Source organism: Tursiops truncatus, chromosome 4 (genome assembly GCF_011762595.2).
Source record: "Tursiops truncatus isolate mTurTru1 chromosome 4, mTurTru1.mat.Y, whole genome shotgun sequence".
Lineage (NCBI taxonomy): Eukaryota > Metazoa > Chordata > Mammalia > Artiodactyla > Delphinidae > Tursiops > Tursiops truncatus.
This window is the reverse complement of record NC_047037.1, coordinates 98,717,903-98,745,109: the sequence shown is the minus strand read 5'-3', so window position 1 is coordinate 98,745,109 and position 27,207 is coordinate 98,717,903. Positions and strand designations below refer to the sequence as shown.

Genomic DNA, 27,207 nt, shown 5'->3' with positions numbered 1-27,207 from the left:
ATGATTCCTGCAGTGACAAAATGAAAAGTCTCTTAAAAGAGGTGGCACTTAGGTAGGGCATTTAGAATGGATCAGACCACGAGGCAGCATTCTCACTTTGTGCTGGGAGTAAGCAACACATTAAAGGAACAATGAATATTCTAGTGTGTTTGAACTAAGAAGTAAAGATTTTGAAGCCACTCTTATGTATTGGGTTTGTGCTCAGCAGTAAGGAGATTTTGAGATTTTGAAGCTGAAAAGTGACATGATCTGAACTGGAACTACTCGGGGAGGATTCCTCCTAAGTGTTTCCACCATGCATGGTCGCAGGGAATGACGTGGAGAGAAATCCCACATGTTTACCTCAAGCAAAAAGTAGCTTCCTGGAAAAGTGGATGTGTCTTTGCCACCACCATTGCCATTATGGTGCCACCCCAGGCATACATTTACGGTATCAGAATTGATGTAAAATCATTAGGGACTTGATTAGTTTTGTTCTCTGTTGGCTGCTCTCAATTATTTTCAAGACCAATCGCGTTCCCTGATTATTTCAAGACCAATCCAATTTTCAAAATGGTAATTAGTAAACCAAATTATCCTGCCATCTACTCCACACCATACAGATACCAAATGAGTATGATTCTGACCTGAAAAAGCCAACAAAACTTTGAAAGGAATTTAAATATCTTATCTTAACCGTAATTGAGAAATGCCTGGTAGGTACTAACACATTTTTTGTAGATAACACTGCCAAGGGTGTTATCATCAATATCTGGCAGTGAAACTAAATTCATATTTTGTACAGAATAGAGCAACAATGTGATGTACCTGACAGCAGGATACATGCTAGCAACGAGTGGCCAGTCTGGTCTGTAGGCAGCCTTGGAAAATTACAAAAAGGCAAATGCAACCTGCCTCATGACCTCTTTATCAGGTGTGCTAAAGGTGCAACCCTCCCTTTAGTAATGTGACAGATATACCCATAGTTCATAAATATTAAATCATAGCACACGTTAGCTGTGAGCTAAATAGATCTAGCTTTCATACAAAGGCTTCTTAGCAGCTCCTTAGCTGACTCCTTGGCACCTGAAGTGTAAAAGCATTTTTAAAGAACAGATAGTTTAAAAGTCTGACCCAAGAAAGAAAAGGCTGGGTCGGCATCTGCCAACCAAGGCCCTCAGTCAGGAGGACACACTTTTCAATTTCAGTTCACTGCATCACCACTTTTTAGGAAAAAGAATTCTAGAATTTTAATCTGTCCCTGGTTCCTAAACATTGGCTCTGCGTAAGCATTTAAAGTAGAAGGTTATAAAGCTCATTGAGCTTGAATAATTATATACAGCTTTGATGATATTTATATTATTAGAGTATACATGGTTTAAAAAGCTCTGACATCAAGAAAATTCAGTCTATTATTTATCCAGATAAAGTCAAGCTTTGAACTCTTCATCTAAGATGGTTTTAATTCAACTCAATAACTATTACATTGAGCTCCTACCATGCACAAGTTCTGGGATTGGTTATACAGGAGAGAATAAGATGTGCATGACTCATCCCTGTTCTGAAGGAATCACAACCTGGTGGGGAAGACAAACATGTCAGCCAGAAGTCACCAGCTGGCAGCCCACAGGCTGAAGTCAGCTAAGAGGTGTGTTTTATTTGATATCTACAAGGTTCTTTAAAACATTTGAATTCATTGTCCTTAGCCAGAACTTTTACCCTTCAGCTGGACTCAGTGCCTTTGTCACCAACCTGATATATATTGTACTTGACAGGTCCCAAAAGGCATTGGAGTTTGGTATCATAAAATTGTAAACAAATAAATACTGTCCTTATGATAGCATTTTACCTCTATTATAGTACCAACGTTAACAGGGGCACCGCAGGAGGAGTAGCAAGTTCTCACCAGGTTCAGTAGGCATGTTTTCACAGAAGCCAGAGGGCCTTCCAGGAGGAAGAAATATCATGGAGGCCTGGAGACATGAAATCATAGGTCAAGTTTAGGGAATTAAAGAGAAGAAATATTTGTCCCTCATTTATTAAACGCTTACTGTCAGCCATTAATAGGCACTTCCTAGATGATCCACAATAAACCAATGTAAGCGTTTAGTATTAGCTCCATTTTTCAAATGAACAAACTAAGTATCAGAGAAGGTAAATAACTTAACCAAGATTAATCATATGGTGAATGATTGAGTCAGAGTTCTGCTTGCCCTCAAGCCTAGGCATTTTCACTAGTAAACCTGATGGATGTACTGGCAGATTGCAAATTTAGTCAGGATACTTTTTTTGATAATTAAAATTCCAGGTGCTACTGAACATAAACATAGGTAAGACTGCTGGACAGAACCCATATTTGGGGAAAATATAGGCTTCATTTAATGTAGCAGTAGAATAAAAATTAAGTAAATAGACTTTTAAGCTTAAAGGACATTTAGGGAAGTTCTACTCCAAGTTAATTTTACAGGTTAGGAAACTAGGTATTTTTTTAAATATTTTTTTTAAAGTTAAAGAACTTCTGTATTAAATATTAATTAAAATGTATTTTTCAATAAGTGTTCTTAATCAGCTTCAAAATATTTTAATTCTCCTTGTTAATGCTATAGTTTTAAAAATAATTTACAATAACTGTTTTATCACACATACCTTACAAGTTTAAAAATAACTCAGGAAAATCTGAAAATTTCTTTTTAAAAGCACTGAAGATGAACTCATAAAAACCTAGCCATAAAACTGCCCTTTTTGCTTCAATAATTTTATTATGACCTATTGAACAACAGGATGAGAAATCTATAAAATTCATATTGCAGTGACCTGAAGGATTAAAAAAGAAGCCAAAACAAAGCAGTAATGATTGCATGATCTTTTAATTGTATTTGGTGCCGAAGAATCTACATGGAGATTAGCTGTGCTAAAAGGAAAATACTAATTTCATTGTAGGCATATTTCCATTTATAAGAATTTAGGAAATGGGCAAAATTTTGTAATTGCATCTTTGGCTTAGCTTAGTTAGAATCATTTCCTGAAAATAATAGTGTCATATCAAAAAATATTTTATTTCCACTTTTTGTACTAGAAATGTGTCATAGTGCCAGGTAAAAAAAAGGTGCTTCAATAAATATTTACTGGATAAATGAATAAGTCCATAAATGGATAAAAGGATAAATGAATGAGTCATTCATAAACAGAGTGATTCTCTCTCACATTCTAAGCCTAATTAAAAGTTAGCTCTTGGCTAGTCATTAGAAAGTTGCCACTGGCCGGGAAAGCAAGTAAGCAAGCAGAGTATTTCCTTAGATCCTAGCAAGATATTTGCCTAAGGAGCAATTTGTCACTTTTCATTCATCATTGAAGTATCCACTTATTCAGCTTGCACTCTGTGCATCTTCTGATCTACTTAGAAGAGACCAAGTTGGGTTCCCAGCTGGCCCATCTCAAGCTTTACAATAAAGCAGGAATCTTTTCTGTACCAAATTAGGCAGAGCAGCTTACTTTTTTGTAGACTGCATGCTTACATAAAGAGACCAAAAATAAAGTTCTCAGTGGAGTGAAAGAGTCATTCTTCCAATGCCTTACATGAAAATAGCTCTTCTTACGGTTGCTGGTCCTCTTCACTGGTGATGTAACTGTTAGAGTCTGAGTCTTCATCCACCATCACAGAAAATTAGGAAGCATGTGTTCAAACAAAACTAATGAGCTTATGGTTTTCTTTTACTTCTCTCAGAGAAAGAAAGAATGTGTAATGCTATAAATTATTGTAACAGAAGAAGAAAGAGGCACATACATGAGATACACAAGGAGTGGAGGGAAACACAAACAATCTGACAAAGAAGGGACAGCTGAAATTAGACAGATGATAGATAGATAGATAGATGGATAGACAGGCAGGAAGGCAGACAGACAGACAGACAGATAGGGAAAGAGGTAGAGAATCTCTGAAGGTTCAGAAGTAAGCCTTTCTCAGGAAACACAGCCCTTCAACATAGCATTTGGTTTAACAGACTATGTTACCACTGAACTTTGAAATTATTCATACTGTAGCTCAGAGATACCATCATTAACCAAAACCACACAGTTATGAAGAGGCTGCTATGTGTCAGTTACAGAACTCTATACTGGATACTCACGGGTGAAGAAAGGATCTCTACTCTGAATGTATACATACTCAATTCTTAGCTCTCCAAATTTTTGGTCTTGTCCCTAACAGTAAACATTTTTGACCCCAAAATCTCTACTATATGAATACTAATTTATGTCATATATATCTACTATTTTACTATATTTATTGTAGTTTTATATTTATTATAAACCACTCACAAAATATATTTAAAGGAATGAAATTAAAATATTTTGAGATAATATTCATTTATATATTAATAACACAGACTTTATCAATTTAGGTCTGATTGTAAGTTCAGTTTATTTCAATCCTTGCTTTCAAATAATAATCACACCACACATAGGCACAATATACATAAAATGCTACATATTAGGGCCAGGTTTGTTATGTTATGTGTAAATCCCTGTTTTTAGTATTGTTCCTAGTGACTATTTGTGATCTACTGTTTTTAGATCAGATTAAATCATCCTTGCATTTCATATTGTGCTTGAAAAAGAACTCATTTTAGGAGTTGAAGACAGAGTTTCCATACTCTATATTTATTTAATATACTCACATATGTGTACATGTTTTTTTGTTTTTGCGGTACACGGGCCTCTCACTGTTGTGGCCTCTCCCGTTGCGGAGCACAGGCTCCGGACGCGCAGGCTCAGCGGCCATGGCTCACGGGTCCTGCTGCTCCACAGCATGTGGGATCTTCCCGGACCGGGGCACAAACCCATGTCCCCTGCATCGGCAGGCAGGCTCTCAACCACTGCGCCACCAGGGAAGCCCTGCGTACATGTATTTTAAATTTCCAATTCTAAGTTGTTTGTCTGTCTTGAATTAAGACTATGCATTCTTTGTCTATACGTAGATCAAATGGTTATCTGCAAAAATACAGCCTAATGGAAACAATTTAAAGGAGTCAGATCTCAAAAGTTCATGTTATAGGGATACTGCCCTTATTAAACTTTTTGGCATCAAAATTAAATTATTGATATGTAATCTTCGAAAAAAGGATTTGTTCTATTGGGGTTATGTGTATGTATGTGGGGGAGGGGTAGTTCTTCATTAGAAAATTTAATTAATCTTTATTTCTGTTTCCCATCTAAAGAGGTTTCTTTTTTAAAAACATTAGGGCTAATAGTATTGTCTTATATTTATGATAATTTACTCACATTTAAACCTCACAAACAGCCCCGTTATGTAGGGTCAGTTATTTTCATTTCACAGAGGAGAAAGTTGAGGCACAAAGAGTTTAAGGTCATAGTTTGTTATCTTTTACACAAATTCTTAATGATATCTAATTTCTAATATAAAGTTATTTCAGAGAGATTGCTGCAATATCAAATGAAAAATGGGATTGTTTTTCATTGAGTTTGTGCTAAATATATTTTATTATAATTCTTTGAAAACTGCTAACTCTACAGGCAAGATTATTCTCAGATGATCTGAGCGATCAGTTCTCCATTAATTAATGTCAGAATACAGGCTACACCAACTTCTTCACACTGTTTCTTTACCTCATTATATGACCTATTCATTAGCAACCATTTTTTTAGGATTCTTTATTCCCGGACAGTGTTTTTCAATGGGTGCTACCAGCATTTTGAGAGAGAATTCCCATTTGTGCAGGCAGGATACCACTTACTGCAATGCCTTCAGCATGCATCCTGACCCCCACCCACTAAACACCAGTGATGTCTTCCCACAGTCATAATGTGCAAGGCTCCCTAAATGCATTGAGAACCGCTGAGTTAATGAAAGACATAAATCACCAACCCCTGCAGCCAGTGACTTATGTTAATCTTATCTTATATCAGTAGTTAATAGTGTCTTTTATCCATCTGATATCCATAAGTGTTTGAAATTATATTAGAGTAGGGTTACCAGGTTTAGCAAGTAAAAATACAGAACACCTAGTGATCTGGTAACTCTATATTACAGACAGTATAATGCTAATGTCACATGTTGGTCTCTCTTTAACCCGCAACTCAAGATCACTAACAAATTGGAAACTCAAGAATTTGAGATTTAGAAAAGCATGTATGAAGTGACACATTTTACATTTCAAACTTGTAATGGCTAGAGGAATACTCTCATCACATAAAAATCTAATTTGTATTAACAAATACTTAGGCTATTGAAAGTAACTAAAATCAAAATACTCGTGGAAATTTATATTTCTCCTGGTATAGATAGTAGACGTTGTTTATTATTAAGCTACAATGTAATTGATCAATAAATTCCACCACTACTTAAAAAAAACCCAGTCAGATGGGGTCAGCAACTTAAGAAATAGAGCAAATCAGACTAAAATTATTTCATATCAAATTCCAAAAGGTTTGTGAACTTAATTTCTTGCAAATTAAGAGATAAGGGAATTATAACAAAGAATAACTTCAGTTTTCCTGATTGAACTGTGAAAATGTAGAGCTGTAGTGTTTCCTGCAATCTCTATCGACATGGCTGACCTTAAGAAGAAACTGTTAAGACGTTATTATCACACAGTGTGATATCTCAATGGAATATATATTCATGCACACCACCTTTTCTCTTTGTTTCAGATATAAAAAATGACAGTTACTTAAGGAAGAGATGCCACAATAAATGAAAGACCTTTTAACCCACAGTAAAGAAACATAACAAAGCCATTATGAATGATGCAGCAAGTTTAGGAAAATGAAAGCTGCTATTAAAGATGACAGGCCGTCACAACAACAAAAGTAGTAATCAGTGTACTTGTAGCAATAAAATAATATTTGTATTTAGTTTCTTTCAAGGAGTTAAAATAATGGACATCTTTTCTAAGTTAACAGTTTTGAATAATGTTGGCAAAAATAGCAAAAACTCAGATAAAAAGCTCTAAATGTGAAGCAGATGAACATTATCCAGAGTCACTGTTCTACATGCTTTTGTTTTCCTTCAGATTTCCTTTAAGATAATTACATTTATGTCTCTTTTACTTTCCTCTTCATGACGATGATATTCTTTTTCTTTATGATCTAGTGTTCTTGAACCAGGCTTCTGATTACTTGACTTCAATAAATCCACAGCTAAAATTGGATCATTTTTGTTTTTCACAGCATGTAATAAAATCTGAATTTCTTGTAATTATTTTCCCTGTTGTAAAATCCCCGTTTCTTTTGTAACTTTAAATAAGAATGCTTTATAAATATATAATTATCTCCACGTGGTATTCAGTGAAGCTCCTTACATTAATGAGTGTTTTCGCAGATGATGATGAAACATTGCAGTGCGCGAAATGCCTTGCGTGGGCAACACCGCACACAGGCTTATGTTAACTTTATGCTCGGTGATAAATATCCCATGTAGTAACAAAAGAGTAATTAATTTCACTGTTCATGGAAAGTTACCTCAGAGCACTTTCTGGCTTACATTTGGCATTTTTGCCACACCTCTGAATGTTTAAGGGACTCCAGCTCTGCTGGGCCATTTTACTAAAGCCCCGTAAAATACACAACAAAACCAGTTTATGCACAGTATAAGACACTCTTTCTATGCTTTCTTTAATCCAGTGCACAATATATAGGCCTCACCCATGAAAACATTCATTGTAACTTTGCTCTTTCATAAAAACATCTCTAAAGATCTAATAAATGCTGCTTTTTCTTTAGCAACAACTTTCTCCATAGAAGCAAGATATAGACAGTATGGTATACCACATCCCTTTAGTCCTGGTCAAAGTTCAAAGAAAAATCAAATCTTAACTTATTTTAGGTGCAAAATTTGTGTCAAAGAACAGAGCAAAATCTTTTCAAAAATACAGGACTTGCTAAATTTGAACTGGGTCTCTACATATGAAAACTGCTGTGCCTGATGGGGGTTTCAGAGGTCTCGAATGAGACGCATTTCTTACAACTATCAGTGTAACTTGCTTTTAGGGTATTACTGTGATTTAAACTCAGATATACTATATCAATTACCAGTGCTGCCCATGCACTAATATTGCATGTATATTACATTTTCTTCTGAATGATTTTAGTAGCTTTCAGGTCACTGAGACACCGAAATGTAATGCCGCTATTCCAAAGTGCTAAGTTTCTAACTCGTATTCAGGGGATCTCAATCTCCCATATAGGAAATGACTCATTTATTTTTAATCTATAGTGGAAAGACTTTGTACTGGGAGTCCACCAGCCATGTGATATCACTTCCCCGACTCAGTTTGCTGGTCTCAAAAAAACCAGATTTTTTTGACTGGATGATCTCTAAAGTCCTTTTCAGCTCTGATATTCTTTTATTCTGTGATTCATTATATTATTTTATGGATAAGCATCCAAGTAGTTTACGTGTTTTTTTTTTGCTTCTCTCCCAATAGCCTTCTTAAAAATGAGAAAGCATGTGGTTCTACCTTTGCAAACTCTCATGTCTTGTCCCTAATAGAAAAGTGAAGCAAATTAAGAAATGTGTATGTTGTTTTTCTTACCACTATTTCAAAAACATGTGTAATTACTGTGTGGCATAGAAACTTTCCTCATTTTAAGCTCTCTTACTGATACACCTAAAGTAAATCACTGCTTCTTCTAGTGCAGCACAAATCCCAGATCCTATCGTGGCTATTTTCTGGGTATCTTTAGCTCATGTAGAGATGAATTCTGTATATATTCTGTCAAATGTAGATTTAGAAATTTCATCTTAGCATTCTGATGCTTCTAAACCCTCTTTCATTGTAACTAGTTAAGAGTAACTTTCTTTTCAAAAAACTAGGTTTATTTCTTAAATTTGTGAATAAAAATGCATTCCATTCCTTTTAATTTCATAGCTTCCTTGTAAGGTTTGATTTCTTTGTTGATTATAGGTTTGTTCCAATTAAATGATCAACAACTTTTCCACAAAGAATACTTTTTGATTAATGTCAATTTTTATCTCTTAAAAGGATCCTTCCCGGCCATTGGGGTGGAAACGTTTTGCCCCAGCTTCCTGAGGGCAGGGTTTTTAAATAGCCTCCAGGCCCCGCATCCAGTGCCAGGGAGAGGATCTTTGCCCCCCAGGATTCCTGCTGGTAGGTATTTCAGGTGAATTTTTCTGCCACCATATACAGCAGTAGGACTGTGCTTGCAATTGACAGAACAATACAGAAATAAATATTTCTAAAATATATTGTTGAACAGAAATGCAAGTGACTTTTTAAAATGCAGGAACCACATTTGTGATACCTAATGCTCTGAAAATAATATAAAGGAAGTAGAAGAAGGATCTGTAAACTGAGCACCCAATCAGCATAGTGCTGCCTCTTCTAGGAAAGTTTTGTCATAAATAAAAACTAGAGACCAGGTCCCAAATTTGTAACTCAAGAATAAAACAGGGATGAATTTAAGCCACTTTACCACTTGGAACTGGCTAGAAAAAAGAATTTAAAACTGAGTGTTATTAACTGAAAAAGTAATTTTATATCTGAGTAAGTTTACAGAGATTTAAAGTTCCATTTCACTAAAGAAAAATTATTTGAGAAAAGGCCAGAAAGTAGCAAATTTGGAAGAAATTTTTGAGAAAGAAAATTAACATGCAGTTTTCCCTAAAAATATCAATCTGACCAAAGCCATATTTTATCAATGAGGAAAAACACAATAAAGGATATTGAGCATTTTAAAATGAAATTGCAAAGTTTAGTAAATCACTTTGTATATTATTCTTGGTATTATTATAATCATAAATTATTTTACTCTTGTCATTTTGTAAATATCCAGCTGTCTTCCTCCCTGGTACCTGAGGCATGCAAATCCAGTTTATATTTTATATGTGTTTAGCAAGATGGAATTAGGATATTGATTCTTGGAGTTTTTATCATAATTCTTGTGTTTCTTATCACAGTTAATACTTATGCTACAAATTGTGGTAATGACACCAATATTTTCAGGAGGGCTGGCCCAGACAGCAGAATAATGGAAACATTTGAAAAACTAAGGAATACAATGGAAACAAAATCCCATCATGCACATTTCTTGTTTTTCTTAGAAAAATTATGCCATCAAAGCCTAAAATTATTACACTGACATTTTTTCTTTTGCCTTTCAGTTACCCTTGCTTACTTAGTTATAACATCCAAAAAGGAACAACCATAAATATGCTTTAGCGTCATTTGGTTTTATCGTTGGATAATTACTAAAGTGGTTGCAGACTTTGTAGCCAGCAATGCCACTGATAAGTAGGAACCAAAATTATATGAAAGAAAAACTAGCAATTTTAATTCTAATGAGTGTTATGCCACCTTTTTTCTCCCTAGGAGAAAAAAAATGGTATCAGTTGCACACGAATTTTATTGTTGGTGGTAGTAGTGATGGTCGTGTTGCAAAAAAATGGAAATAAAAATCTATATAAACTGAGCTCTCAGAATTAACTGCAAATATAAAAATATAGCATTCATGTCTATTAATATTTCAGTGACTGGAATTGAAGAGATGAACAGACGATTTGTAGTTTAATGACAAATCTTGGTAGATTTAGGTATATTTGGCAGAAATGACATTACAAATCAGTAGTGACTTGAATTATTCAACATCACTGGTAAAAATGACAGCCCTTGTCATTTAGCCACTGAGCCTGATAGAAGTAAGATGGTGTTTCTATAACACAGACACAAAACAACTTTCCCGAGAGAGGGATCTAAAAGAACATCTAGCGCCCTCTTCTTCTAGGCTTTAAGCCAGATTTGCCTCCAACCTTCATGGGAAAGAAAACCCAGTTAAGTTTCCATGACTTAAATACAAATCAGGTGTAAAGCAATTGCTTCACAAAAAATGTATAGATCTAAACTTGTTCCCTCAAACTGAAATTAACTCAACTCACTTTTTCTGGCTTATATCACTTTGATAAGTGATCCCTGTACACTTTCTCTGGTACTTTTCAGTAACCACTGCTATGATTTCTAAGGTGATTTTTTATCCTCTTCCATTCAACTATAGCTTATTTCCCAAGAATTCTCTTTATATTTTGTATGAAGAGGAATGAAGCAATGATATGAGAAGTTTTTATTATTTCATATTAAAAAAAAAGAACCCTAAAGTATTTCTTTGCCACCTAATAGCTGAGTGACTCTTCAGGTTTAGGACATCAATTTGAGAGCAGAAAGCACTTCCTTCCTTGACCTGTATCATGGTACCTTAAAAAGCTGGCCAAAGGTTGATGCCTACTGAGCAGAAATTAATTTGCTTTCTACCAACTGTTTATATGTTACAGTACTTTTAGGGTCTCATAAGACATTTGCTATGTCATTCAAGGAATCACAAAATCTGTTCTAATGATGGTGCTAATTTAGTTCCCAGTTACTTCCTTAATCAAATTTAAATGAGATACATGATTATGTCTTATATAAAATAGTTTCTTTGCATTCATGTCACACTGTGCTATCAAGGAGCAATATTTTTGCAGTATGTATTTTTACACTAACTGCAATAATAAGAGAATCACTGAATCATGAGAACCAGAAAGCAGACAAGCCTGAAATCAGTATTTATGTAATGGTTGTCAATTATTTATATGACCTTTTACATTTCTAGAAAGGTCATAGTAAAGGGTTATTATTCTTAGTTTCAAATAGAGAAAAATACCAGGAAGTAATTGGCTGAAAGTTGAATAGCAAGTATATTCATATATTTATTGCAATGCTTTTCAAATAGTAGTCATCCAATGTAGGAAAATCTCGGGAGAGAGAAGGCAGGAAGAGTGGGGAGGGGAGCTGAGAGAAGCAAAGAGGATGGAGAAAGAAAGGAGAAATTAGAAAGACATAAGTGAAATTATATTTTTTGAATCAAACTCTTCTCCATTGTATTCTTCCCTATTAAATTCTACCTCCTTGAAAAGAATTAATGTCCCTCTTGGAAATATGTTATCAGGTATATACCCTAAAATAAGCTTGCTCTCTTTGCTCCATCTAGTTATTTCTTTGATTTATTTCTATAATCAAAGAGTATTTGAAAGGGGTAGAACATTTTATATGCCATAGAGTATTGATTATACATAGGGTCTTAGACTGATGACTTATCTTATGACACCTTTGCCTTTACACGTTTAGTGGCTTATATGCTTACCATAAACAAAGAAAATCAGAGTAATAAAGGCATTGAGAAACAATTATGCACTGATAATGATGGTGTAATAATATATGGAAGTTGCACTGGTCCAGTCTTCCCTGTTACTTCACAGCAATAACTATCTGACATCGTGTGATATCTTACATTTACGTAAGATCCAAACATTACAATGTGTCTTGAAAACTAGACTTATTTATAAAATATAAAGGCATATTCATTATACTCAGAAAGTAACATCTTAGGATGAGTATGATTAGATCAAAAATTCTACCTTACATTTTTCTAGCAGTTTTCTGTCAGTTGTGGAAGACTTCATAATATTTTTCATTACTGAAGTAATTCATATGTATAGATTAGATTCTAGGCCAAACTCAGATATATGCCTTAAACTAAGAAGCTTTTTCAGTTATAAGCAAAGCCTACAAAGGAGAAAACATAGGAAACCGGCAGCATGTGGGATATAGAAATAGATAAATTCTAAAAATAAAAATCAATGTTGAAGGTCTTCCTAATACTTCCTTTGTGGTTAGTCTTGGAAGCTCTTTAATAGTTGAGGGGATGTTCTTCTGAAACACCATCTTGGTTTGTCTACCTATGCTTTAAATATAATGCTATATATAAAACACCTCTTTTGACATTTTTACCTGAGCTGCTCTCTGTTGCATGCCATGTGTTAGGTTCAAGGTAAATGGCAAAGATGGGGTAAATAGCTCTCTTCACCTTCTTGCTTTGTCAATTTTGTGAGACTTCCTCACTGCTTACTCTGAATCAGTTTAAAAATAAATGTGAACACATGGGGACTCAAAAATCAGATTTGCAATTACTAGGTATATGATTATTTAATAGTCATGTTTAATATTGTTTATTTATTTTTACCTTAGCAAAGAGATTTGAATGAGCCTTATACTTAAGTAGCCAGACTTTTTCATATCCTCACTACTGTCCCCCTGACTAGTAATGTTAAGATATGAATTCACAATCCAGTTTTCTATAAACCAGTAACAGATCCAACTAGGCCATTTCTATAGCAAAGGAGTTACAGTGCTAAGCCAATATTAAAATGTCTTCAAAGTCTATTAACAATGATTATCAGTATTTTCCTTTCCATATTTCATGTGAAACCCTATCTGATATGGAGTCTGGGCAAATATTGCATGCACTATTATCCAGTCAAAAAATTTTTTTATTGAGAAGGCATATAGTTTAGATATTAGAAATAAGCCAGGAAAAATAAATAAGGTTGAAGCTGCAGAGAATCTAGGATCTAGTGAGCATAATATTATCATATCTGGATGCATATAGAGGACTGCAGAAAAGCAATAATGCAAATACATTAGATAGCTAGTGGGAAGCAGCCGCATAGCACAGGGAGATCAGCTCGGTGCTTTGTGACCGCCTGGAGGGGTGGGATAGGGAGGGTGGGAGGGAGGGAGACGCAAGAGGGAAGAGATATGGGAACATATGTATATGTATAGCTGGTTCACTTTGTTATAAAGCAGAAACTAACACACCATTGTAAAGCAATTATGCTCCAATAAAGATGTAAAAAAAATAAATAAATAAGTAAAAAGACTGGATGGCAGACTTTGAAGGAATATACAATGAGTTAAGGAAAACTCACATGAACTCAGTTTGCCAAGGGAAATCAACAGTGGAAAAGTATATACCTTTTAAATACAATCAAACTGCAGTTCAGAAAAATCAAAGTAAACCATTTCATTTCTTTGTATGTTCAGGCATCCTAAAAGAAAAGTCAGTAACTTTGTTTTCAATCTACAATTGGGCGTTTCAAAATTCATCACTTTTGACAGCATTTCTGCTTGCTAAAGTTCTCCTGAGGATAATTATTCTTTTTATATTTTTCTGTAGTATATATGGCAATTTGCTTTATTTTATCTTTAACAAATACTGTTGTAATAAATATACATAAAAGATAAGATTTTGGTTTACTTTTTAAGTAAGAGGTCTTCAGGGAAAAAAAAGACTCTTCTTTGATTGAAGGGTGTATATTTTATATATTTCTGCAGCTGAAATTGTTGCCAATTACCCTGAATAAGATGTGCGTAAATGAGTGTTTTTGTGTGTACCTGCTTAAACCAAAAGCTAATTATAATAGGAATAGGATAAACTGGATTAAGTGTGCGAAGTAAGGTCCTGAATAAATGATTCAAAATGTAAGCTGTGGTGAAAAGAGAAACCTTCATCTCAATTCTTAACTCCTGGTTTCTTTATTCCTTGCCATTTGTGTGATTTCAAGCCCCAGTAAGCCCTGCCCGATACTCATCTGCACAGTTGTGTCTCCTGGAGAACTCTTCTCCTTGAAAGTTTGTTCAGCTGCAGACTTCAGAAGGAAATCCTGTAAACTGCAACTATTTGAAAACTAGGGTAGGGACTCTGAAGCAGGGTCAGACAGGAACCCAAGATTATTCTATTTCAGGCCTGTGGAAAGGCATAGAGAAGAGACGGTCACTGATAAAATGACAAAGGGAACATACCCAGCCAACAGAAGCACAAGGAAGGTGACATGAGTGACTGTATTTCTAGTTATACACCCATAAACAACCCCCTTCAAGTATTTGCGACACTATTGTTGCTAGGTTAAAGTTACTTAAAAACGCTTTTGGGCATATATTGGTGGATTCCAAAACCAGTGCAAGAAGGGCTAGCCGGATAACATTAAGATTGTGTTCAGTCTGCTTCTTCTGTTGCTTAAAAGTCAGTGAATTCCAAAGAGATGTGTGTCATCTTTTGGTTCTTTGGCTTACTTGAGGAGAAATACACAAGAGGTTAGAAAAGAATTAAAACCTAAATTTAAGACAACTTGAAGATATCATTTGGAAAAAGAAAAGTCAGGATGGGAACACATACAAAATGAAGGTGTAATTTGAACCTTCAAGTATCATTCAGTTTATAAACACTTTAATCAGTTGCAGGGTCTATGAGTTTAAGGGCTCCTATGGACCGACGGTCATGATGTTGTGGTACAGGTCATAGACTCAGATTCCTTACGGATTATACTTTGTTTCTTGGCCAAAAATAACATAGACTCTCCTTTCCAAGAAAATGGACATATGATCATATAAATAAATGTTTGTATACAATTTCAGGAGATCTCTGGACACCCTGAAGTCCATCAATGAAGAATTTCAGATTATTAAAAACTCAGTGTTCTATATATAAAGTTATGTTTTAAGACATCGTGAACAGCAGCATATTTATGTAAGACTGATAGTGCATTTAAAAGAAAAAAGGAAACAAAGCAGCAGGATGCATTTGATATCAAGCTCCCAAACATTTACAGAGAATTTCTATTTGTTTCCTACCAGAAAGACATGAAAAATCTTAAAAGAGCCTTTAAGTAATCTCCAGATTCTTTTTACTAGTTCTTTTTGCTTTCCTATTTTCAGATTCCATAAATAGTTTTAGCCTTTGACTTTCGCTCTTCTTTCTTATAAGCATAAATGTTTCTTTTATCTAAAGATCATTTCAGTAAGTTTGAATCTTAAAAATCCAGACTTTATATATATGACAATTTAAATTCTCAGTTGAGAACATATATCTACCCGCTGGGGACGTTCATGTTTTATTATTACAAATTATACCATCTATTTTCGTCCTATTCAAAGAAACTATCAACACTTTCAAAAGATTCATCCAGGAGCCATTGTCTTCTCCCAAAGAAAAATTCAGAGAAACTTTACACAGCTTGCTAAAGCTTAGTCTCCATGTGAGTCAGTATTTAATCTTTGTGTTGGTTGGAAGTGTTGTGTTGGTGTGTTTTCACCTTACTGGAAAACATGATAAGAAACTGAGCTGCTTAAATGCCTCTTGCTCTTTCATAGGGCAGCATGCTTGCCCTTCTGGGCTGCTGGGCCACTTACGAACGTAAGAAAGGTGGGGAAAGACCATACCTGTTGTAAAACACATCTCATCTCAGCATTCATTCTTTTGCATTGTAAGACAAAGCACAGTGGAAGTTGCCCTGTGGCACAATGTTAACTTTTCATAGTTCTATTCACAGAGGTCTTACAGAAAGTGTATTTAGCAAAATTGAACATTAACAAAAAAGTTAAATCCTTTGTAGTTGGTAGTTTAATTTACATCATATGTATGATTCATTTAACAATGTTTTCTCCATTATAATTAAAATCTCACCATAAATAACCTATGCAGTTAGGATTAAATATATCTTGTCCAGAGGTTTGTTTGATTTTTAAATCTTCTGTTGGTTTTCTTTTGATTAGTGAATAATACAAAAGACCAAAAGGCTGAATATTTGATCATTTATATAATCACAACACACTTTTGAAGCCAGAAGTAAAGCACAACATTTGAAACACTACTGGAAAATATGACACTTTCTTCCCAAAGCTTCAGGACTCTTTCTGAAAACATTCCTTTGTATAGGAAACTTAAGATCATTATCATAAACTGATGTTTAAGCGATGGGGAAAGAAAAATCTAAAGGCTATTCCAGCAAGTTTCCTTAGCACACATTTCCTGTTTATATAGATTATCATAAGGCTTTATGGAGCTTTAAAATCCTGAACTTCTCAAGGACAAAACATCTTTGGCAGCAACACAATGCCCAGTCCATAATGGCTTTCCCAGATGTGTTTCTAAGATGAGGCACAGAGATTTGGGATAATGCTTCATGTACTCTAAATTACTAATGGAGACCCAAGTATTATCTGGGGATATGACAAGATGGACAAGCGTTCAGACTCTGGAGCCAGGTTGCCTGGCTTCGAGCCCTGGTTCTGCCAATTGCCCAGTGTGTATCCTTGGACAAGTTCCTTAAACTCGCAGTACATCCGTAATCTTATCTGTTAAATTGAACTAGTGACTATACTCACCACAGGGGTTGGTGTGAGGATTAAATGAGTTAACACATGTAAAGCCCTTAGAACAATGTCTGGCACACTGAAAAACTTATTTTTTAAGTCAGTTATTATTACATATGTGCTGATTTAGATGTAGTATCTATTTTTTAATTACCCACACAAAAATTTTTCACAGAAACCAAGAACAAAAGCGGCATAAAATTATTTATTTGACATGCAGTTTAATGTGGTCTTGAAAAACTTAGCACATATTTCCTGTTTCATGTTTATGTTTTGAACATTTCAGAGTATTTCAAGTCATGAGAATTCTCTGATATGTTCATTATTCATTGCTACCTAGTGGTAATTAAACTATAGATTATTGTATAATCAATTATTTCTTTCATAATAACTGGAAATCTAAACGTCATAAATCAACTAATTTCAATGCGTGTGCTTTTAATTTGATCATTATCACATATTACTTTTATACATGTGGATGTAATAAAAAATCAAGAAAGCCATTCTTAAAAACTCATATGTTATTAAAATTTTGCAATATGGTTAGTGTCTTATGTTGAAAACCACAGTCTAACGTCAGGCATCTTTGGCAGTAACTTTCATTGCCAACAAGACACTTGTAGTTAAAGAAAAATCTTTTTGCCCGTATGTAATTTCCAGTAGAAAAAGTGCAGTACTGAATATTACTGAAGTTAATTGATACAGACGGTATGCCACTGCTTTCTGGAACTGTCAGGAAAATTATGTTTCATTTCTTTAGCCTCACATCTTAGATTTACTCTAAAACAAATCTAGAAGTGCCACTGTTTTCATAAATGCAAATCAACCCTCCTAATTTCTGCTCAGCTGTTTTATCACAGAATAAAATAATTTATTCTTCAGCATTAATCCAAGATTATTTGGCTCACTTCTGAATTTAAGAAGCAAAATAAAGAAATTAAGAGAAAGCATGAAACCAAATTAACAATAATTATTATATAGATTTAGGGGTTTCAAATAGTTCTAAGGGTAAAATCAATTCCAGAGTAATCTAAGGTATATTGGTAGAGGTCCAAATTTGTAAATAGAGTACAGAAGACACAAGATGACTTTTTAGATAGGAATAAGAATCTACTTCCTACAGAAGCTATTTCTAAGAAACTCTATATTATAGTATGGTATTTAAAGTAAGAAAATACCCGTTCTGATTATTTTACTCTAGGAGAAACCATCTTGTTCTTTAAAGCAACTTCAAACCTGTTGATTTCAGGTGTAAAGAATTTAAGTGGACCTTTGAGACAGTCAGGAAAATTCCTAAATATATTGATCTTAGTCATTTTCAGTAATGAACCTTCTTCACTCTGAAAAACACTTCTTAGCTTAGGATTCAACATCTAGTCGGTAAGGTAAGATATAATACTCACATTTACTCATTCGTTCTTTAAGCTGTTATTGGGTGGTTTGATGTTTATAGTATCAGGTACTATTCTCTGTGTTGTAAACTCATTATTTCATTTAATCCCACACCTCACTCAATGGAGAAGGTGGATTAACACCTCCTCCACAGTGACTTATTCTATCTCATGAGATGGAGGAGGTATTATTATTATGTAAAAATATACAAATGAGGAATGTATATAGTGTACGAATGAGGAGACTGAAGCAGTGAGGTAAGTGAGTTATGAAAGGTCACTTGCCCCAAGTGGAAGAGTCTTCAATAGCATGCGACCTGACTCTAATCCCACATCTTCTAACTGCACTGTGCTGAGCACACAAGGTGTAAGATAGTAAACCATCCCAATTTGCCTGGGACACAAGGATTTCAGTGATAAAACCGGGAATTAACTGTATCATATAAAACATGTAAATAGCAGTTATTTTCACTTTGCCATAAGATATAAAAGAATCTTTATGTCAATGTCAAAGTACAATAAAATATGGAAATGATCCATTTTTATAAAACTATTTTTTTCTACATAGTGAACAATTGTAATAAGAAGGGGGAAGCAGATAACTACTCCCAAAAGGGAAAGAAAGTAAAGGTACACCAACATTTTTGAGCGGCAACTATTGCCAGACTCTGTGTCAATTATACGTTTTTTCATCTACTCCTTTGAAAAATCACATATAGTATGTAATATTATCCTCCTTTTATAGATGCAGAAACTGAAAGAGCTAAAATAACTTGCCCAAGATCATGCAGGTAGCATAGCTAGAATTGGAATTGTTTTTTTCCTCAAAACCGTGTATTTTATACTACAAGTAATTTAGGATTAAAGTCTATTGATTTGCCATTCTGTTATTTCAGTAACTCTGCTCTAGGGCTAGAATTATCCTTAGAAAACATCTTTATTTGTGTGTTCCTTCTGGCATTCCAGTCAAAAAAAATTAAGTTGAGTACCTCCTCTGTGCCTCACTCTGTGCTATATGTAGCTAGTGAACTTACAGAGAATTAAGCCCCAGTCCTGACCTCAGCAGCATTTTAGAGTAGAAGGCAGACACCTTTGTAGTTAGTATCAATGCCATACCTAATAAGTGTTATACAATTGTTTAAGATGTAAATGGAAGAAAAAGTAAACCATCAGAGTCATCCTAAAACAAAAAGTGATTCACGGGAAAGTTGACCGTGGAGATGGTATTTAAGTTCTTTTTTTTATTTGTAAGTATATGATTTTACCAAATGAAGACAGTGAGAAGGCAGTCTTCCAAAGAGAAGAGGAAGGTCCAAGTAAAGTCGTACTTAGGGAATTCTGAGTCCCCTAGAGAATTTGAAAAACAGGAGGTGGGGAACTGGGGCTGTAAAAGATGACATGGAAACAAAGGTCGAGGAAAGATTGTGAAGGAATGTAATTGCCAAGTAGTTTAGACCTTAATCCTGAAGAAAAAAATACAATATGTAAAGCAGTCTTTAAAGGAGGGATGAGACATTAGTCCTTTATAGTAATTGTTTACTTATTTCTATTCCCCTTTCCACTATACACTCCATGAGAGCAGGATCTTGTATTGATTGAGGATGTTTCTTCAGAAACCAGAAGAGTACTTGATGCATAGTAGGCATTTAAATATGTATATCTGCTGTATCACTGAATGTTTAAAATAATGACTATACAAGCATTAACAGGTACAACCAGTAAACGATTATTGTAATACGTCAAGAGAAAACAAAGGCAGAATGTGGACAGTGATAATAGGTTTTGTAGAGAATCAGCACCACTTAACAACTTATGGACTAATAAGGGTTTGATTAAGTGGGAAATCCAATATTACAATAGGGTTTCATACCTGGGTAATTAGATGGATGGTGGTGTCTTAACCAAAACAGAAATAGAGGAGGAAAAGAAGTTTCAAGGGAAATCTTTTTAAGTTTGTATTTGAATTCACTGAGAATAAGATTCATTTGGGACATGATCTGATAATCATCAGGCAACAGTGTTAAGAGGAAAACAATCCTCCAATTTTACTTCTTGTGAATAAAAATAATTATTTAATATATAAATTTGTTCAAATTTGTGTCATCCATATCTCTTGAATGCCTTAGAGGGATAAGAAAACTATTTCATTTATTATGAAATCCATTTGAGATTATAATTATAATTCACTATCAGTACAGCAGAAACAGGGAGTAGAAATAAATTAAATAACTGGCTCAAAAAGTCCTGAATTACAACTTGGGAGGAAGAAAATACAGGCAACCTGTCAATTCAAATTATTGCCATAAATTTCGTTACCTATTAGACAAAATATAGATGTGTTATAACATTAAATAAACTAGATTGATTTAAATCTGTGATAGAGTTTGGGGGTTGTTGAGATTTGTTTGGGTTCTTGATATTACTGACTACACATTAGAAATTGCCAAACTGATACAAAACACTACATCCAGCACAAACTCATTACTTACGTGAAAATGTTGAATCTGTAATCTCCTTTCAGAGTCTTCTCTGAGGCCAAAAAAAGGTGGGCACTGTTTCACTCACAAAATATTTTCCCCAGAATTTCCCTGGAACATTTAAAGAATACCTCTCTTTGTTTCCTTTAACAACAACACAAGAATAGCCTTATCATTATCTGTTTTCTCAATACCTATATCAAAATCATCGTAAGTATTGAGAAGCTGCAAATTTGAAAAAGATTCATTTGTTAATAGTCTATAAAAGTCTCAGTTAAAGAAAATTATTGTTCTCTATAACAGAAAAAGATGATATGGCATTTTGTGATTCATTGCATTCAGAATATAAGTGATTTCTTATCGAATCTTGATTCTAATGCAGTTTAAAATATCCATAACAATATCTGGGCTATTCATGAAGGAAAACCAAAGAACTTCACTTTTCGTGTGACTTGTAGAAGTATTTCTGAAGATCTCTTCAACTGATGAGGCTTCTAAGAAAGATCTGGGGATTTTGAGACTTGGCTAACATTTAAGAATCCTGGAACTTGTCCATTGACTCCAGTACAATGCAAAGATTAGGCTAATCCTGTGACATGAGGCACTTAGGGTAACTGGCTAAAACTGTAAAAATGGAAATAAGCTGAAATATTTTGAAAATATAAAAAAAAGAGAATCACATCCAAATGTATTTTCTAAGAGCAAAAGTATAATATATAATTTTCACATATTTAAAAATAACACAGAAAAAGCACTGTTACCAATGGACTTCTCACACCTAACCACATATTTGAAGAATATCACCCTAACTTTCATAATTTCCCTCATACCTATCTACTTTCTTGATTATAAAATGTAATCATGGACTGTAAGCTTGTAATCTTCACATTGTATCTAACTTCCCTGTAGAAAACCACTAGGAAACAAATTACAGGTTAGATAACCAGCGATATTCCAAAAAAAATAACTCCTTAGTTTAATAACACTTGCTTTCAAATGATGCTACTGAACAAAATACAAAAGACTCAGAGCTCAGGTGTGAAACTTTTAATTTACAAGAAACCAGGGGAGTCTTCCTTTGATCTCTTTACTATCTTTAATGAGAAGATGAAACTTGTCACTGATGAATTTTAAGATTGTATAAAGTATCTCCCAAAGAGGTACAGATAGCACTAATTTCCAAGTACTTTGTATTCACATAGATTAGAATCTTGCTGAAGTACTTCAGTGTTACTCTGTTAGGAATTGTGAAACTGATGAGAAAAATCAACTGGTTTCTATGAAGCACCTACTCTGCTCAGCTCTATGGGAGATGACCTTGAGAAACCCAGTGAATGGGGATACAAAGCATCTGTGGGAAGATGAGGGAAAAAAACAGCCTAATACAAAACCAGGCACACATTTCATAATGCAGACAGTAGATGTGATGGGAGTGCAACCATAGGAAATGGCTGTGGGAGACTTTCATGGAGGAGGTGCAGTGTATAAATTCTAGGGAGATGTGAGTGTGATTAGGGAAAGAAGCAAGTTGCGAGATAATCCTGGCAGGGGAATACCAAAAGGAAAGGCAGAAGGAGATAGGATTGAGTAAGTATAGGTGATACTGACAGTTGATGAAGCAGTAGATGATAAGGTTAGTTAGAAGAGAAGAGGTCCATCACTGGAGAGGATTGCCTAACAGCATGGGCCGCACAGTTCTGATCTATAAATCATGTCTGAGAGGCACCTTTGGCATAAAGGTTAAGAGCTTAAACTCTGAGACAGACTGCTTGATAGCCACTTAGTAGCCATTTGATTTGGGGCAAGTAGTTTAATTTACTATGCCTCAATTTCTCTATCTGTGTAACAGGGATAATAATAGTATTCCTAGGGAATGTCAGCGTTTTTTTTTAATATATTTTTATTTATTTTAAAATATATTTTTAGAAAACTAGATATGTTTCTCTGACATCAATGGTCAAGATAGATTGAAAAGGTGTGATTATGAAAGAACCTGGGCAGTCATCGTAATAACCCCAATTTTCCCCTTAACATCCAGAATCCATTATCATTCAAACTGGAATAGTGGACTCATAATTTTTAGTTTTCCCTACCTTGCTAACCAAGCATTTGCATCAAGCTCCTGTCTGCAAGCTCTCTGAAACTCATGGCCAAATAAAAGATTTCATGACAAACTTTCAGATTTAAAACCCGGATCTTCTAGATCCCTGCCTACAGTAGTTCTGACAGTTCCTTTGACCTCAATATTTTCTGATATAGTTTTTTTTTAATCTGTATTTGGGTGAAATTAATGACTTTTAGGAACATTATAGAAATCTGCCAAAATGGAAAACTTCTTTGGGTTCTAATTCTATGCATGATAAATTGGGAACTTTATTGCTACATTTAACCTTTACCACATCTTTCTTTAAAATACAGATTTAAATGTAAAATCTAGCATTTGCAGACATTGTACTAATTTGTTCCAGTCACCCGTTGTAACCCTCAAGGCTTTGGGTTCATAAAAGGGACATGAATTACAATATGAGATCTAATATTTCCGTCACTGGTACACATAATTTCTTTCCAGATCTTCTTTGTGCTCATGAGGAAAAACTCTGTGCACAGTGCAGATTGAATTGCTAAAAATTCCAATGAGAAGCGAGAAATATAGAAGTAAAAAGTAAATATGTCATACATGTTTATTTCAGGTAAATATCACTTTCCCTCCCTAAAAAGACTTTATCTTTTAAACTCGGGCAATTGAGCAGAACAAATAGATTCTTTTCTTTGAAACAAATCAGTTACTTACGTCAAATATTCTATCTAATAGAGGTGTATTGGGAACTGTAACAATTGCAAATAGATATGATAAAAAAGAAATAAATGATGTTCAGTTTCTGATTTTAGCTTCTGCAGTAGACTATGAAATCAGAAGTTACTTATTTTTCATGTACTGCTATCATTGTTCTGTTGATCTAATCTATGTCCAATAAAGAGATGATCAAGAACTACTACAGGTCCCACCAACTTTGTAGCATTCATCAATCTACTGACGTTTTTCTACTTAAAAGCCCTTAAAAGTAGACTATGACTGATGGTTTATAATTTCTTAAAGAGAATTCATGAATTTCTCCTTTCTGCTTTGCCTTAGGAATATTTCAGAAATGTCCGGTCTAATGTAATTCAGCCATAATAACTGCATCACTGGAGGAGACGTACCACAACTGCCAAAGCAGCTATAGTAACTGCTTAAACCCTGACTTTAGCTTGTTGATTGCCTTTTAAGGAAAAGCTCCGGACAAAAAGAACATAATCTGAACAAGTGATTGCAGGGCTTTAGAAAAGGAAGTGCTTAATTACTTAGTAATTCATATTGTAATTCATGTTCTTTTTATGAACTCAAAGGAAATAATGCTATAAAGAAACGGAGAAATGTGTATGTTTAATGTGTTTATAGAAGCGTGTTGGAAAATGAAGTTCCTATTAATAAAATACAAATAATTTAGCTGCCACAGCTGGAAATCTCTAACTGCAGCACATATTTCTGTAATTGCTGTAATTCTTATGTGTTCTCTTGCTCTCTTTGCAGGCAGACCAGTAATGATCGTGGTGGAATATATGGAGAATGGATCCCTAGACTCCTTTTTACGGGTGAGGTGTTCTTTTCTGATGGCATTTAAATAAGCTATTCTGAGTTCTATATTTAAAACATTTATCATAAATTAATTTTTGCATAATGTTATTCATGGATTTTTCCATGAAGAATAGCAGGATTTTCTCTAGGGTGTGTTTCTCTGATACTGTGATACATTAGAGTGTTACTAAGAGGATGGGGGGAATATATACACATGAGAATATAATTGATTTCTCCTATAAATTCACTTGCCATATTAATATATACATATTTTCAAATGATGTTATAAAGAAAGAGATTAAATGAAATTCAGTAGCTTCACATAGCCTGTGTGAAGCAACTGAGTTTCATTTTGCTTTATCACATTTAACTAATTAGTAGGATATTTTATGCATTATCTATAATGCTGGACCCTTTAAATTGATGTATATTTACCAATAATGACTCAAGTTCATATCAGAAAATGGATTTTATCAGCTTTGTCCTTCTTAAGTTCGTTGGCTGACTATTTAGAAAACAAAAAGAGAAAGAATGAAACTCTGGCTGAGATTTGTTTTAGAACAAAAATTTTTAAAGCACTCTTTTTAAGTGACTTATCCTTGAAAGTATGGTATATACAAAAATCATTTGTTTTATATAGTGGTACAGAATAACACAGCTGAGAAGGTACCATGAAGTTATAATTCAAAATGTGTTTATAATATTTTTAACATTTAAAAAGCCAATGTATGCTACAAAAATATTCATTGATATTGGAAAAAACAGAAATATTAGAAAAGTCACTAGAGTATTTTGCATCCCCAGCAGAGGTCACATATGTGCATGTCACTGTATTCCTTAATATATATTTACCTACAGAGACATAGCCAATTTTTACCTATAAAATGACTGGACTTTTGCTATTTGAAATGTGTTATTTGTTTTTCTTCATTTTTTATGGGAATAAACAATCTCAAGCATTCTTTCTTCACTTCATTTTTTGCTCAGTGTTATTTGGACAAGTTCTGTGTGCATCTTACCTCTCTCCCTTGATCTCATTTTCGTTTATTTTTCTTGGTCCCATGCCCTCTCCTTCCAACTGCTCTCAATATTAGCAGTGATAATATATTTATACTGTGACTGGACTTGATGTCCAGATTCAATGCCAGAAGCTGAATTCAGCAAAATTGTCGAGTTATTATCGAGCAGTACTCTTCACGGAATGCATACCCTCAACCAAGTATGCTCTTTAAGGCAAAATGAAATTCATAGGTGTTTAGGGACGTGAACTATTTGTTCTTTTCTGTAGCCATTCTCAGAATGTTATTTTATAGCTTGTATCCATTTCTCCTGTAAATGTGCTAAATTACTTTAGGATAATTTTTTAGGACCACCTATAGTACTTGAAATGCATATATACTTATGCCCTCCCATTATGTTTATCCAGAAACTAATTTTTATGAGATACATATCAAAATGACTTATTATCTAATGGCGCTTCAGATAGGATTTTTTAATCTACTATATCCTAGAGCTGAATATAATGGCAAATAATGTAACAGACACTCATTCAAATTGCTGCTGAAAAATGGGTCAAATGACTGCCACGAGCAAATTAGGAGAGAAATGTTAGCTTCAGATATACTTTTTATCCTGCTGAATCATCAATCAATTAAAACATGTTATAAAGAAAAGATAATATAAGTAAAATATTTACTTAAAAACATCCTACTACATGTTTATAAGTGGTATGTTTCATGATCTAAGATTTAAAAACTAATATTTTTCAGCTCTTATGCACCACGTAGGTTAGACACAATACAATCTGGGAAAGAATAAATGTTCAAATAACGGTGGCTACCACTACTAATACTATGAGGATCTTAACATATATTATCTCAGTTTGTCTTGGCTCTGCCACTTACTGGCTGTGTGACCTTGTGACTTGAGCAAGTGACTAACTTCTCTGTGCCTCTGTTTATTCATCTATAAAGTGGGAATATTAACTGTATCCACCTCATACAATTGTTTTAAGGATTGAGTTGATTATTATAAAGCATATAGAATAATGGCTGACACATCGTAAAGGGTGGAGCGAGGATTGAAACTCAAGTCTCTGAATGAAAAAGCCATGTTCTCATACACTTTGAATTCTTTTTATTAAATTACTTATGACTTCTTATAAGTCCACTACCATCTTCCCATGGGGTCTTGGGTCCCCTCCTCACATAGAATTTCTATTAAAATAAAAATCATATGAATGGGATAAAAAAACATAGGGCCAATACTCCCTTTTTACTCTTCTATAGGATTCTTACTTTCTTTGTAATCATATCTCTTATATCCCAGAAGCTCAAAGTGCTTTATAAACTTTAGGTCAATAGCAGATATTCAACTCCCCATGGCAAGCAGAAATAAAATATATAAATATATATATCCCACAAATTCTGAAAAGCAAAGTCATTTTTCAAACTACTGCTTCAGAATTTGATAATCGCAGCTTCTGTTAGCACAGAGAGGAGGAAGTGGCTAAGTGCACGGCACAGTAGGGGAGCCATCCATGGCTCATTAATAGCGTTCTTTGCTTACTGGAGCTGGAAAAGATTTCCCTTGGTCTCCCACACCACTTGAAAATCACTTCAATTCACGGTTCTATATGACAGAGTGGTAGCAAACGAAGTACAAGATTACAATCTAGTGCCAGCAGCAGTGGCTGGCTAGCTGTGATATTGCACCAAATTCATAAATCTACTGTTTGAATCCTT

At 34.3% G+C, this 27,207-nt stretch overlaps 1 protein-coding gene across 1 annotated transcript in view; it reads left to right on the top strand.

The window, feature by feature from the left end:
- The window catches only part of EPHA6 (EPH receptor A6), an 868,762-nt gene that overhangs the window by 688,726 nt on the left and 152,829 nt on the right, over positions 1-27,207 (top strand). Inside the window, exons 12-13 of the mRNA XM_019922241.2 lie at positions 8,982-9,107; positions 24,419-24,480. Of these exons, the coding sequence (XP_019777800.1) occupies positions 8,982-9,107; positions 24,419-24,480 (188 nt within the window). The remainder of the gene's footprint in view (positions 1-8,981; positions 9,108-24,418; positions 24,481-27,207) is intronic.